Source organism: Leopardus geoffroyi, chromosome B2 (genome assembly GCF_018350155.1).
Source record: "Leopardus geoffroyi isolate Oge1 chromosome B2, O.geoffroyi_Oge1_pat1.0, whole genome shotgun sequence".
In the NCBI taxonomy this organism is placed as follows: domain Eukaryota; kingdom Metazoa; phylum Chordata; class Mammalia; order Carnivora; family Felidae; genus Leopardus; species Leopardus geoffroyi.
Window position 1 is genome coordinate 25843868 of NC_059332.1, and position 14493 is coordinate 25858360.

General features: G+C 40.2%; 1 protein-coding gene across 4 annotated transcripts in view; it reads left to right on the plus strand.

Annotated features, from left to right (window-relative positions):
- The first annotated feature begins 1283 nt into the window (after positions 1-1283).
- MYLK4 (myosin light chain kinase family member 4) overlaps positions 1284-14493 on the plus strand; it is an 87696-nt gene continuing 74486 nt past the window's right edge. For 3 of the 4 annotated variants that reach the window (XM_045497601.1, XM_045497603.1, XM_045497605.1), the window contains exons 1-2: positions 1284-1437; positions 3068-3338. In XM_045497601.1, the coding sequence (XP_045353557.1) occupies positions 1421-1437; positions 3068-3338 (288 nt within the window). In that variant the 5' untranslated portion in view covers positions 1284-1420. Of the gene's footprint in view, positions 1438-3067; positions 3339-7464; positions 7678-14493 lie in introns of those variants that run through there. The other variant, XM_045497604.1, reaches the window with a different exon arrangement.

Below are 14493 nucleotides of genomic sequence, written 5' to 3' on the forward strand. Positions count from 1 at the left end.
TCTGAAATCCTGGATGAGATTCTTGCACAGAAAAGGGACATTAGGGAAAAAAAAAACCCTCATAGACTCTTAGTGAAGCGTGGAGTTTAATATCAGCATTAGTTCATTAATTGTGACTGGTGTAGGTGTTAAAAATAGGGGAAATTGGGTACAGGGCATTAGGAAACTTTCTGTACTATATTTTCACTTTTCACCTTTTCTGTAGATCTAAAACTACTCTAAAATAAAACAACTTATTAAGAAAAAAAAGCAAAGGTGAAGATTTTGTTGTTTTCTGGTTCATTGGAGCCTGTGGCTGGTTTGCTGGAACAGAGGGGATGGAAAATCTGATCCTGTTGTTTGGATGGTCTAGGTGAAAATTACAGTCAAATCAGCAGAAGGCCACATGTGTTGTTTTCTTTGGCAGGAGATTTGTCATTTTATCAGTTTATCACTTTTTCACAATTTAACTATTCTGGGAAAAATTGATAACCTCAAATCTGTTGTCTTTTCATAACCACCTTATTAAATAATCTATCTTTAAAAAATGTCTAATTTTGCTTAGTTACTCCTCCTAAAGGATAGTTCCCCAATCCTAGAAAAACACCTAATTTTTACTTTATAAAGATTTTGCTATAATTTTTATATGCTACTCAAAATGGAAACATATATTTTTATATTATGGAACACATGGATCTGAATTAAGAATAATAACTTTTTTTCTTTTGGAAAAGTAAGAGAGCACTAGAGGCTGGTGTTGGGGTGAGGAATGGAGGGATCAGCTAAGCCTCCAAAGAGGTGAAAAGTTTCCAGGTCTTGATGAATTGTGTGATTGTGTGTATTACTAGTTTTGTTTTTTTAAGCAGTCAAGGTTTCAAAAGATCTCTCATATTCTAGTTGTGTATGTTCAAAGTGTCACATGGGCAAACAAAGGTGGCTGTGGGATTCTCACACCCAGAATCTTCTTGGCTGGGAATGAGCACTTAAATCATCATGAGTCTAAAAGGGGCAGAAGAACAGGGCCAAAGGCAAATGCAGCTCGGTAATTCTGAGAGTATTACCACACTGATGAGAAGAAAAGGTGAAGGTGATATTTCATCCACTGTTCCCAGTACATCCTCTCCTTACCTGACCTCTGAAATGGAGCCATTGGCCTTGAAAAGCCTAGTGTCTAAAATTAATGTTCTTCCCCATCTGACTAAGAAGGCAACAGCTGAGCAACATGAGATCAAGGACCATATTAGTTTAAACAGGGGCTCAAAGTGGCATTTGAGAGAGAGGATACTTCCTTTCAGAGTGGACGCTTGTCTTTTCAGAAGACTTATACTGACTGAAAATAAAGACCTTTACCAGAGAACTTTGTAGTCTTTCTGAACTCTGAGAAACTTCCCGTTATCTGCCGGAAATCATACTCTGCACTTGAAGTGGTCCAAACCCTAGGATGTCCTCCTATAAATGGTAATTACTCTATTTTAAAACGTTGTTATAACCTCTCACACTTACTTCTATTTCTATGTTGCCTTAAATAACAAGTTGTATGTTATTTAGCATTTAATATTTCCAAAATCCATGTAGTTAGCATTTAATATTTCTTTGCAAAATTATTATATCTTGGACCTGTTTTCTTTTTAATATGTTAATTTTATGTGGCTTCCTGATCCAATGTGGGTACCATCTGCAATTATATATTATATTTAAGTCATAGTTTGCCTTAGAAATAACTATGTATCTGTCTCCTTATTTTAATGACTTTTGTTTCAGGGCAATTTGAAGGAATGCTACTATTGATCTAGGTAGTATTGAACTCTGGTTGATACTATTCACATTTTAATGTTTGAAGTAAGGTGTTTGTGTAGTGAAGTAGAATTTTGTAGAGCATCTATTTTTAATAATTTGGAACTCAAGGTATGTATGAGTTTTACTATATGAGTTGAGAAAATAAAAAATGAAGTTTTGTGGAGATAAGTGCAGATGATGTTAATTGGAGCAAAAGCTGGAAGCAATTTTCAGAACATCTCCAGCAGGGGGCCTCAGCAGTCAGCAGTGGGGTACCAGCGGTAAATTCAAATCAATCTTTCTCCCCAAGTCCCCCACTATCAAGTGTGTGGACACATACCTAAGTGTAGATCTGTAGTATCAGAGCAGTACTAGGTGAACTACTTAATTTGTAATGAAAATATTTCAAGGAAAGCACAAGGATTTGAACTTCTTGACAACTAGCAGTTAATGACAATGCAAAGAAAGCTATCTGGATATCTATCTATGTTATCTGCGTGAGAGGGCTGCAAGGAAATTTATTTTTCTTAAATGTTTATTTATTTATTTATTTATTTATTTATTTATTTATTAGGGGCAGGGGGAGGAGCGGAGAGAGAGGGAGAAAGAAAGAGAATCCCAACAGGCTCCTTGCTGTCACCATGCCAGGAGGGGGCTCCATCTCATGAACTGTGAGATCATGACCTGAGCCGAAATCAAGAGTTGGACTTCAACGCTTAACCAACTGAGCCAACCAGGTGCCCCAGGAAATTTCTTTTTTAAAATAAACACCAAACATTTCTGGTGTAGGCAGAGAACAGCTCTGGAAATGGCTCATTTGGTGGAGATCACTCCCCAGAGGGGGACAAAATTCCCAGGGAACACGAGAGAATCCTCCCACAGGAAGAAGCCCTTCCCTCTCAGGGGGTGGGCTGCAATACCAATTAACCTCAGTGAAACTTTATATTCTATATTTAACCTGGTCACTTGATATAAATCTTATTTTATGCAATGAGGGAAATATTTAGTCATCCAGTGAAAATGAAATTTGCTTCTTACTGTTTGCTTCTATAGGAAAAGGTGGGGGAAAATCCTTTTTTCTTTCTAAGTCCTAGCATTTGAAATTTGATATTAACATTAGCATTTCTCTTCCTAATTTTTGATCTCCTCTCCAGTTTAAATAGAAGGGACTTCAAAATTCTCACTGGTCATTTTCCCCAAAGTCAAATAAGTGAATAACTGATGAGAACTTTTGTTTCATTTCTTTCTTTCTTTCTTTCTTTCTTTCTTTCTTTCTTTCTTTCTTTCTTTCTTTCTTTCTTCCTTTCTACAGTCAAGAGGAAGGCACGCTCAAAGCTCATGATTGCGTCTTAATTTACAAATCAGAGACAGAGGGAGATGAAAACCACACTCCAGACAGTAACTTAATCGGTCTCACCACCAAGATGTTAAAAGTGAAGAGGCTGGAAGAAATCAACACATGTTATAACAGTAACAAACTGGAGAAAATGGCCTTTTTCCACTGCATGGAAAAGGTTGAGAAAGTGAAATGTTTTCTGGAAGAAAGTTCTAGTGAACAGGATTCAAGATCTGGAAAGAATGAGGTAATTACGTGCTAATTTCGTCTTGTAAAAAGTATCAGTGCTACTTTATCTATTCTTACATGAATCAGTAACAAATTTTATTTTTGTTACTTGTGTGAAGAATTAAGGAACATTTATGGGTAAGAAATTTTCATTTTGTTTCACTGAAGATAATGTGTTGTAGATTATATGACTGAGTTTGGTAAATAGTTGAGAGGCCTTTGAATATGCATCTCTGCTAGCTGGATACTCCTCGCTGTGGTTAGTGGCTTTGATATTTTGAAATTGAACTTATGGAAACACATCTTTCTTGAAAAGGATCATTTAAAAGGATGGATTTGGGCATGAAATTCAGAGAAGCATTATGAGGGGCACAATCACTCTGCAGAAGAAGTTTCTAATTTCCTTAAGACCATGAGCTCCTCACAGTATAGGTGACATAGCTGTTGACAGTGACAGTCAGAGATGGGGACAAACAAGCCTTCCCTGAGGGTTATGCCTGTGTCCTCATTTGTGCACAATGAGGCTCTGAGCCTGATTCGGGCTGCTTGATCTTTGGTGATCAAGAAGAGGCTGCCTCATCAGAGTAATGGGATGATGTCTGTTGAGGAAGTTATGTGTGATAATGTATATAAAGCATGTAGCACAGTATCTGTCACCACGCTAAGCATTCTAGAAATGCATTCCAGCAACAATCTGCTCTCTACCTTGACTCAGTAATTGCCACTCATGGGTCCATGGAAGTGCAGCTCCTGGCCCAACATTGGCCTCTCAGCATGTTGTCTGTGTCTTATTCTAGTACATGCAATTGTTCTGAACGTCTGTCACTTTTCTCTAGACACCACTCTTCAAGGTCGAGACCTTGAATCACTCATACTTGGACTCTTAGTTACTGTCCTGGTAACTAGCACAGAATAGGTCCCCAAAATGTCTGTAGAATGAACAGATCTATAGAGGTGAATTCTGCATTCTGATTGAAGGCTAGGAATGATTATTTTTAAAAACCAGAGCAGGTGATTCTTATTAGGCAGGATTGGGAAACATCCTTCTTTGTTCAGCTACTGTTCTGAAAAGCACTGTTCGGGTAGGAAGGACATTTCTAACTGTGCCATGGACAATGAATAGGACTGTTAGGTATACAGGGCAGACGAGTCTTTTCATTGTCAGTGAATATGGAATGATAGAATGTGCCAGAGAGAAGAAATGAGTTTGGTTGAAGCTTAGGTTTTCTGAGACCTCCACTTTCCCTATGAGTTAATATCTTGTTCAGTATACACCAAAAAGAAATTTCCGCAGACAAAATTGAAGCCGCATATGAAGAACTTCCTCCTTAGGGCTGTTAAAACACAAATAATTAAACAGAAGCATTCTTTTTTCTGTTCATTAATTTTGGTAGGACAAAGAAGACAAAACAATCTTCTTGGATAACTTTTAAATAACCAACTACCGGTAATAGTTTATAAGAAGTTGATTATTTTTTCTAGTACTGTTTTTCTCTGGGTTCTGTGCTATAATTTTTACAGGTAGGAAATATCTTTAAAGAGTGAGATGGTGCTAAGCTGGAACAGAAACATTGTTAGGAAGAATTGCTTTCGTGATAAACTGCTCCAGAATATTAGATATCACATGATTTGAAAATTAAATATTTTAGCATATTTTTGAGGACAAGACTGAGAATGTTGCTCTTCAGAAACTCTAAAAGAACATCCTTCACACCTATTCTGATATCCCATGTGATGTGGGCCTCCTGGCTTCGCTTCTGCAGTGGATGCTGTTCAGAAGGTGGAAAGGAATGACTGGTTGCTCCCTATGGACGTCCCATTCAGTTTCTTCTTTGTAAATGGCTGAGAGCCCAGAGATGTCAGCAATAAATTTGCCTGCCTCTCTCTCTTGCCTTGTGGAGGAGGGATGGGACACGAATGGGAGACACAGAGCTCTTCTTCTTTCTGTGGCTGCCAAGGCTGCAGTGTTGGAGGGCTCTGGCTTGCCCAGTCAGTGGGTGCCAGGGTCAGAAGCAGGTTTTGGCAGTGGGTGGGTGGAGAAGGGCATTCGAGCAGCTCAGATGTCTGCAGGTATGTAGACAGAGCTAGATTGACATGTCTCCATCTTCTGCTGCAGCCTCAGTAAATCTTCGCAATAGCAGTCTTTTCTCTCCAGGTACTGTATAAAAAATGCCTGTCGTAATTTGCCATAAGTGGAGAAGACCTATTTTCTTTTATCCTTTCTCTTTTTGAAAAGCTTAGCATTGCTAATCATAATAGAAAACTTCACTGTGGTGCATTAAAAAGAATTCACTCTGAATTTCAGATACTCTAGTGAAGTGGGAGCTTTGTTTTAAAGGCTTGAGGTGCAATTTCTTTCTAGAAGAGTCTTTACTCCTTAGTCTAGGTTGGTTAAGCTCAGGTTCATTCTCTTTTCCTGCACTTAACCAGGTTTTTCTATTTGACTTATTTTTCCTCCACTAGATTAATTTTGACTATCTTCTTTCTTTTCCTCTATTTTTTGTTGAAGTTGTTAAGTACCACATCTTCTACTTTTCTACTATGTTTTGTTCACTTTATTTTTCTACTTCCCTTCTTATTCTGTTTTCTAATGACTTTTCTTGTTGTATTATGTTCTAGAGGGTGTTCAAAATCACTTAGATAATGTAGAATTTTAAAAACTTTTATTTGTTTATTTAAAATTTTTTTAATGTTTATTTGTTTTTGAGAGAGACAGAGACAGAATGTGAGTGGGTTAGGGGCAGAGAGAGAGGGAGACACAGAATCTGAAGCAGGCTCCAGGCTCTGAGCTGTCAGCACAGAACCCGATGTGGGGCTCGAACTCACGAGCTGTGAGATCATGACCTGAGCTGAAGTTGGACGCTCAACTGACTGAGCCACCCAGACCCCCCTGAATTTTAAAAACTTTTAGCAGATATGCCATAATAAGTCTGTTCTAAGCCTATATAATACGGCGTTGAAATTAAGTAAAACAAAAAAATGAGTGATGAGCTTACTAGCTATTGTGTATATAACATGAACTCAGAATGATAAATGACTCCCATAACTCTAATTAGTATTATTAGTAATTTGATTATTTGTAATCAAATTTGATTACATATAATTTGATTATATGTAATCAAATTCAAGTTTTCTTCTTTTGTGAGTTCTCTGTTACCCATATAAATAGCCCCTGCTATATTTCCCTAAGATATAATTTACTGTTCAGTGTGTGTGTGTGCACGCGCGTGCGCGCGCGCACACACACACACACACACACACACACACAGACTTTATTTGTTTAATAAAAGACAAAAGGGCCCACCAAGCAGAGTTCCACTCTTCCATTTGATTCTGTCTGTCTCCCTTTGCCTGCCCCTATTTATTGTACACATACCTACTTTTTATGCCTGAGATCATCTATGCTCACATCCTTGTCCTTTGGTTTACCCCTACCCTCCTGAATAACCTTGGTTCCAATCCTCCATCTGAAAGGCTTTGTCCCAACCAGGAGAGGAAGGCAAAGATGTGGGGGTAGAAAATAAGGATAACCCTAGCAGAGGCAGAATGTTTAAATGCCTGGTGCAAATGCTCCAAAGAACAAACAAAATAAAATGTTTATTGACAGGATGTGAATAGGATAGAGTGGGTAGGAGCAAAGTGTGGATCTCCCTATTTTGATTGCAGTTGGTGTGCTAAATAGCAGGTGGCATTTCCTGACTAACCACTGTGAAATTGTACCATCAGTAGTGTTCATAATGAATTACTTAGATATCAAAATAACATAGCTGAGGGTGGAGGTTTTGTGATTTTTAAGGTTGCATTTCTCCACCCCCATCTCTTTGCTCCTCGCCGGTAAGGGCAGGAGAAAGCTCCCTGGCAGTGACCCAGCCATCAAGGCAGATGCCAGTTTCTGTGGTGCTAATCGTCCTTGAACTGGGGACAAGAGAATTCTAGTTGGTGTCAACTGTCACCAGCGGGTCTCTCTCTGCCCCTGCACCTGTTTCAGATCTGTCACACAGGTCATCATATTTTTCCTTTTAAAGAGGCAGATTATCTGTTGATCACGTAACTGGAAACACGTATCGCAGGACCCTGCAAGAACCTTCTGCAATTCGGCAACGCCTACTCCTCAGAACAGAGCATGTAATAAGCATGTGCTTGGAAACGTGCTTATGCTAGATCAGGGGAGGGAAGGAACATATAAGCCAAGTGACTTCTATAGCTGCTCCCAGAGAATGGACTTAGCACTTAGAAGAAAAGACATCTGGATTGTAGGTAGTGTGTGCCTTATCTCATCTTCCCTACTCTGGCGTGTGTTCCGGTCCATGATGACACGGGGAGGTCACAGACAGTCTCCTGCTCTTGAGGACTCACAGGTAGTAACATCACTTTTAACTACGACAGATTCATTTTGCTGTTCTATTTACTGTTCTATTTCCAACCAGGGAGTGGTGCTTGCCAGAGGAGACGGAATGCATGTCCCGTCTTAATCCTTGCCTGAGACTACTACTGTCTTAGGAGGGGTTGGGATAATAATAGTGGCATGTGGCACATTTCAACATTCCAAACACTTGCCCCAACTTTCGGGGAACCTCAAAGCAGCCATTCCTGGCGCATATTAAAGTTGGTGATCTATTTTTGTTTTGAGAGCTGAATAATGTCAACATCTCTTCATTACCCTACTATTATATGACTTAATAACGAAAATAAAATAACACAAAAGCAAAACTTCCATCCCCCTCATCATGTCTATGGCAAAACCAGCATCTGAAGAGTGACCACCTCCCCTGGGAGAGCTAGCTAGCACAGTCTATATGCTCTTTCTTTTGAACTGTTGCCCGATAATGCCTTTCACGTGATGCCGCAGCTATTCCAGGAATAGAATTCAGCCAGGAGAATAGTACAATTCTGAAGGAAGAGAAATAATTCAGATTCTAAGGATTTTAGCACTTCCCAAGAGAGGGTATCTGTATCTGGGGAAGCAGCTTTTTCCACGGATGTAATTCTTCTGTCAATTAGCATAAGATATGTTATTTTCAATTCAGTGTAAAACTGTTTGGAAGATAATGTAGAAACCAGCCTGAATCATAGGAAGGGGACTTACAGTGGCGTCTCTCAGCTTTGTTTCATTACCATCTACTCCTTTTGCAGAGATTTCAGACTTTTCTCCCCCTGGTGGAACCCTTCCCATGAAATCTGAACCACACAGGTACACTGTTACCTGTTTACATATTATAGGTCAACCTGTTTTATACATAAAAAGAATAAGGTTTTTTTTCACCCTACCTAAACAACCAATTTTTACTCCCCATTAAGAACGCATGATTTATAGTTAAAAAAAAAATCTCCAGGGGAGTTGGGCAATATATCCGTATACCTGTATGCAAATGCCTTCTTTATATTTATTTATTCAATAAGAAACCACCAACTCAGTACCCTGTGGGGTTGGAGGATGCAGAGCACCAGGTGTCAGGCTTTCATAATGGCCCTGAGCCTTTTTCCATGGGACCCTGACACAGTAAGTATTTCGGGGACCATTAAGTTCACTTTCAGAGGAATTGCCAAACCTTGGAATGGTTTATTATCTGATCTATCTTAGTTGAGGGCAAGGTAAAAGAGATGGGAGAAAGATGGATAGACAGGAATAGACTTTTTTTTTTTTTTTAAAGTAAGACATAAAACATTATAAGTCTCTTTAGTTCTGACCTAATAGCACTGTTAGGTTTGCGTTTTCAGACTTGGTCACTGTTGTCCAAGCATTACTCATTTTTGGCTGCTTAACAGATTCCTATGGGAAATACCATGAGGGCTTTCATCTTCAATATGGAAAAGAATGAGTTATTCACCCAAGCTCTGAGAAAGTAGCCCTCGTAGTATTTCCCAATGACAAGGTCAATAAGATATATGGGCTAATTGGGAGTGTTATGGGTATGTATTTCAAAGTTTTTGTAACTTTTGAACTGTAAAGAAAATGTCTTTTAAGTCAGATTTTATAATATATCCTCTTACTTTTTTTCTGCATTGCTAATGGTTATTTAGAAATGTGGACAACCTATTGTCTTAGAAATTTCTACAAACACAGAAGTTCTAGGAACTGCCTTTTATAGGGGCATCAGAGAATCCTATTTGTGATGTTAATGTACTCTGTCTCCATTCAGAACATAAAACAGTTGAAAGTTTTTTTTCCAACGCATTAGGTACAGATACTTGCCCATGTAAAATTCTGGGTGTCCTGGACCAAACACACAGATGATTCATATTGTATGTGTCATTTCAGGTTCTCAGAATAATTAAAATTATGATAGTTTTATGTTATTTGGTGTAATATGAGAAAAAAATCTTATTTTCTCTAAAAGTTATAGCAATATAGTAAAAAATATAAATATTGCAAATCAAGTCTGTGTTCCTAAGTAAGAAAATGCATAACATATTGATAGAGAAATTCCTAAATACAATTGATCAGAATATGTCCTTATCCATTTATCTAAAACGCTATAGTTGTAAAAAGCATATTTATCTATTAGTGTTTCCTGGACTTCAGTTTTTCACATACACCTTCATGGGTTTTGCCATATCTGCATACTACTTTAACCCCTATCAATTAATATGTTCACAATATCAAATCATTTAAAATGTTTAGCAAAAATCTTAGAGTGAAATTATGGTTTAGATATTCAGATATACAATAATGCACACAGATAAACTTTTTTTTTTTAATTTTTTTTTTCAACGTTTATTTATTTTTGGGACAGAGAGAGACAGAGCATGAACGGGGGAGGGTCAGAGAGAGAGGGAGACACAGAATCAGAAACAGGCTCCAGGCTCTGAGCCATCAGCCCAGAGCCCGACGCGGGGCTCGAACTCACGGACCGCGAGATCGTGACCTGGCTGAAGTCGGACGCTTAACCGACTGCGCCGCCCAGGCGCCCCATGCACACAGATAAACTTTAAAAAATGGTTTGTTAGTTTACAACCTTTAATCACCCCAAATCCCTAGCAATGACATGATCCCAAGTCAGTCTCTGGACACCTGGACTCAAGAAGCTATTTCCACATCTTTGCCCTGTGCCACTTTGTACTTTCTACTCTATTTCTCATTTTCTGCCCAGCATGCAGTAACAATAACAAAGACCAGGGAAACTGGTAATGAGTGGACAGCATGGAGAGAAGAGAAATCCAAAGTCTTTCCTCTAGATAGTTGATACACAGAGAATTGGTAATAGGTAAAGTTTATGTAGCATTTTTTCTGTGCTTGGACCCATGTTCTCCACATTGTCAGTCTTGAGATCCCATCAGAAAGCAGAGCTAAGACAAGAGCATGTAGATAGATGGTTTATTTTTGGAATTGACTTCAGCAACTAAGTGTAGGGGCCTGGAGAGTGTGAAATAGAGAAGGAAAGAAGACCTAAAGAGTTCACATTGACAAGCTGACCACTGATGGGCTGGATGACCTCAGAGCTGCCCACCCGTAGGACTGGGGCGTGGGGAGCATTGATGCACTGGGCCATCCCCACTGGTCAAGAGCTGTCACATGGGGTGACTAAAATCCTAGCACTTTCAGTTGCACGCACGTAGGTGATTGTTGGTTCTCAGGGGACATCCCACACAATGCTTCAACCTCACTTACAACTTTGACTTCAGGAAAAGTGTCTGATTTGCTAGTCCATTGATTGCATGGACGTGATTCGTGCTCATTTGGATACCAGCACAATCCTGGCTCTGCCTACTTGAGGGTTCTAATGAGTGCAGGTTATTGTGGTATTTCCAAAATGAACGGGACACTAAAGACCTGTGCTCTAGTATGGAGTCAGTGTCTCAAAGATTCGGGACCTAGAAACATAGTTCTTAAGGGATCTTGGCAGTCAGCTCATCCAAATCCTTCTTTGAAGGGGGGACTCAAAGTCTAAGAGAGGTAAAATGGACTTGACCAAGATTCAGTACGTGGAGGGCCAATTCTTTCTTAAAACCAGAGTTACCTTCCAACTGTGTTTTCCATGCTGTTCTTTATACATTTTGTTTTATTTGAGCCAGCTTTTTTTCAGAGAGGGTGGGCAGCACTTTGCATCGTTGCTGCTAAGGTTCCCTGTTGGCCATTTCCAACGTGGACACAGCACAGCAGCTACCCGGGTCAGCCGGCCCAGAGCAAGGCAGCGTGTTGAGTCCTGCAGGCCTGCCTCGAAGGATGGCTGGCCATCAGCCAGGCCTGCTGGCATCTTGTCTTGGCACCACCTCTTTCTAGGCAGGAGCATCCTGCTTCTTAACTTTCCAGTGCCTCAGGCTCTCCCTCTATGAACAATTATCCCAAAGCTTCAGCTCAGGAGCCAGGAATCTGAGCCGCAAGGAGCCCAATTAGAAGACTCGGGTTGTGGGGCACCTGGGCGGCTCAGTCAAGCATTGGACTTTGGCTCAGGTCATGATTTCAGGGTTCGTGGGTTTGAGCCCCATGTAGGGCTTTGTGCTGACAGCTCAGAGCCTGGAGCCTGCTTTGGATTCTGTGTCTCCCTCTCTCTGCCCCACTCCCGCTCATGCTCTGTCTCTCAAAAAGGAATAAATGTGAAAATAATAATAATAATAATAATAATAATAATAATAAAGAAGATTCAGGTTGTGACAGAGCAGGTTTAATGCTCCTGTCAGTGGCCAGGTGTCAGGAAATTCTAAAACAAGGCAGTGATCAAGCTAGAATGAGTGGTGTGTGAGCCCAACCTCTGATTTGTCTACTAGACCTCTAGCTTCTAGAATTGGGCATTCTAAGTGTAAGCAGTGAACAAGGTTGTAAACTTTTCCTGTTGTTCCACTTTATATAAGGTTTAGGGCTTATCTGAACCTAATTGGGGTGAGGGGTGAGTACCAAGATGAATTATACAGACAAGATTTTAATTTCTAAGTGTTTTTTTCTTGTGTCCTTAAGAAATGACTCTACCTTGGGGCGCCTGGGTGGCTCAGTCAGTTAAGCATCCGACTTTGGCTCAGGTCATGATCTCATGGTTTGTGAGTTCAAGCCCCACATCGGGCTTTGTGCTGAATGCTTGTTCAGAGCCTGGAGACTACTTCAGATTCTGTGTCTCCTCTCTCTGCCCCTCCTCTGCTCGTGCTCTGTCTCACTCTGTCTCTCAAAAATAAATAAATGTAAAAAAAAAATTAAAAAAAAAAGAAATGACTCTACCTTCTGTGCAATATACAAGTGTTATAATAGTATTTCCCACATCCAGCCATTCAATTCTAAGTTGAGTTTTGCTCTGCTGTTTTTGGAGTACCAGCCTGCAGGTATACCACTGGAATTTTTAACTGCAGAGTTCTTATATGTGGGCCATAATAAACAACTTCTGGCAAGAGTTGCTGTCTTCTCAATTCCAGAGCATCTGTCATTCTTGGGGCCCACTTCCGGGTTGGATATCTTTGTCTCTAGGTATATTTGGTCTACAGGATGGTTCCAGATTCTGAAAGGGATTTTGAGCTCCCTTAGACACAAGAAGAGAGGAGGAAATAAGAGCTGAATATTTTATTTGGAGTTTCTGAGTCTCCTAGACTCTGCCAGAGGCCTTTGCATGTCCCTGAATCACTCAAGTCCCTTCAGTTCTCTGGAGAGGGCTTTAGAAAATGTCGCAGGTGTGGCTTCAGAAAGTGCTCACCCCCCATTCCAGCCTCTCCCCTAAGGAAGGTCCTAGAAGCCATGGTGCCCAAGGAAGAGAAGCAAGAGGATGGAACAGGCAAGGGGGAACACATGATGAATCTACACTGGCATTGTCTTTCACTGGAACATCATCCACTAGGCCAGCAGTTCTCAAAGTGAAATTCCTGGGCCCCCCTAGGGTCCCTAAGACTCTTTCAGAGGTCTGCAAGTTCAAAACTATTTTCATAATAATTTGAATATTTGTGCCTTTTTCACTGCATTGACATTTGCACTGATGATGAAAAGGCTGTGGTGGGTAAAACTGCTAGCACCTCAGCACAAAATAAGGCAGTGGCACCAAAGTGTCCCAGTAATCATAGCATTTTTCACCACCAGACACTTGAATTTTTTGTTTTGTTTTGTAAAGAGCCAGTCTTCCTTAAAAATGTACTTGATGAAACAGGAATGTAAATGTATTTAATCAGCCTGTATCAAAGTCATTTAGATCTTCGTGTGTATATACTGTTTTACTTTACTCAATAAAGAATTGCTGAGGGGCGCCTGGGTGGCTCAGTCGGTTAAGCGTCCGACTTCAGCTCAGGTCACGATCTCGCGGTCGGTGAGTTTGAGCCCCGCGTCGGGCTCTGGGCTGATGGCTCAGAGCCTGGAGCCTGCTTCCGATTCTGTGTCTCCCTCTCTCTCTGCCCCTTCCCCGTTCATGCTCTGTCTCTCTCTGTCTCAAAAATAAATAAACGTTAAAAAAAAATAATAAAAAAAAAAAGAATCGCTGAGTTTCTACTGCATGAAGACACCCTGTTGATTCTGTGGGGACTGTCCCCAAATCGTTGCAGGATATGATTCTGGTTTGGAGGGAAGATACCTGAAACTCAAAGACACACATAGTTTCACTTACTGATGGTTGATGGTATCAAAAAGAGGCAGAAACTGATGAAACAAGATCATTCATAAGATATGCATTTAGGTTGCAAAGGGCTCTTTTCTGTTCAGTCTGAACTCCACATATTAGAGATGTTAGGATCTTCCTTAGACCACTTGGAAATCTCTAGCTATTTGGAAATTTAAACATGAATGGTGACCTGTGTTAGGTCTTACTTTCTTCCCAACCTTCTAGAATAGGTATGTTGAATTAATATGATAACATAGGTAAGTTTCTCCATTCTTTTTTAAAATATTTTTAAATGTCTATTTATTTTTGAGAGAGTGCGAGTGGGGGAGAGGCAGAGATAGAGGGAGGCACAGAATCCAAGGCAGGATCCAGGCTCTGAGCTGTCAGCACAGAGCCCGATGTGGGGCTTGAACTCATGCACTGCAAAATCATGACCTGAGTTGAAACCGGATGCTTAACAGACCAAGCCACCCAGGCGCCCCTAGTTTCTCCATTCTTAAGGCTGTGTTTGCATTTGCCAATTTAGGATTTATACTTTAACTTGGGTCTATTTATTTACTTACTTATTTTATTTAACAAGCACGTAAGTGGCCCTTACATGTGTGCCAGACCCTGTTCTAAGCTGTTTACAAATAAATAAGGACTCATTTAAGGCTTATAGGCACTACCCTG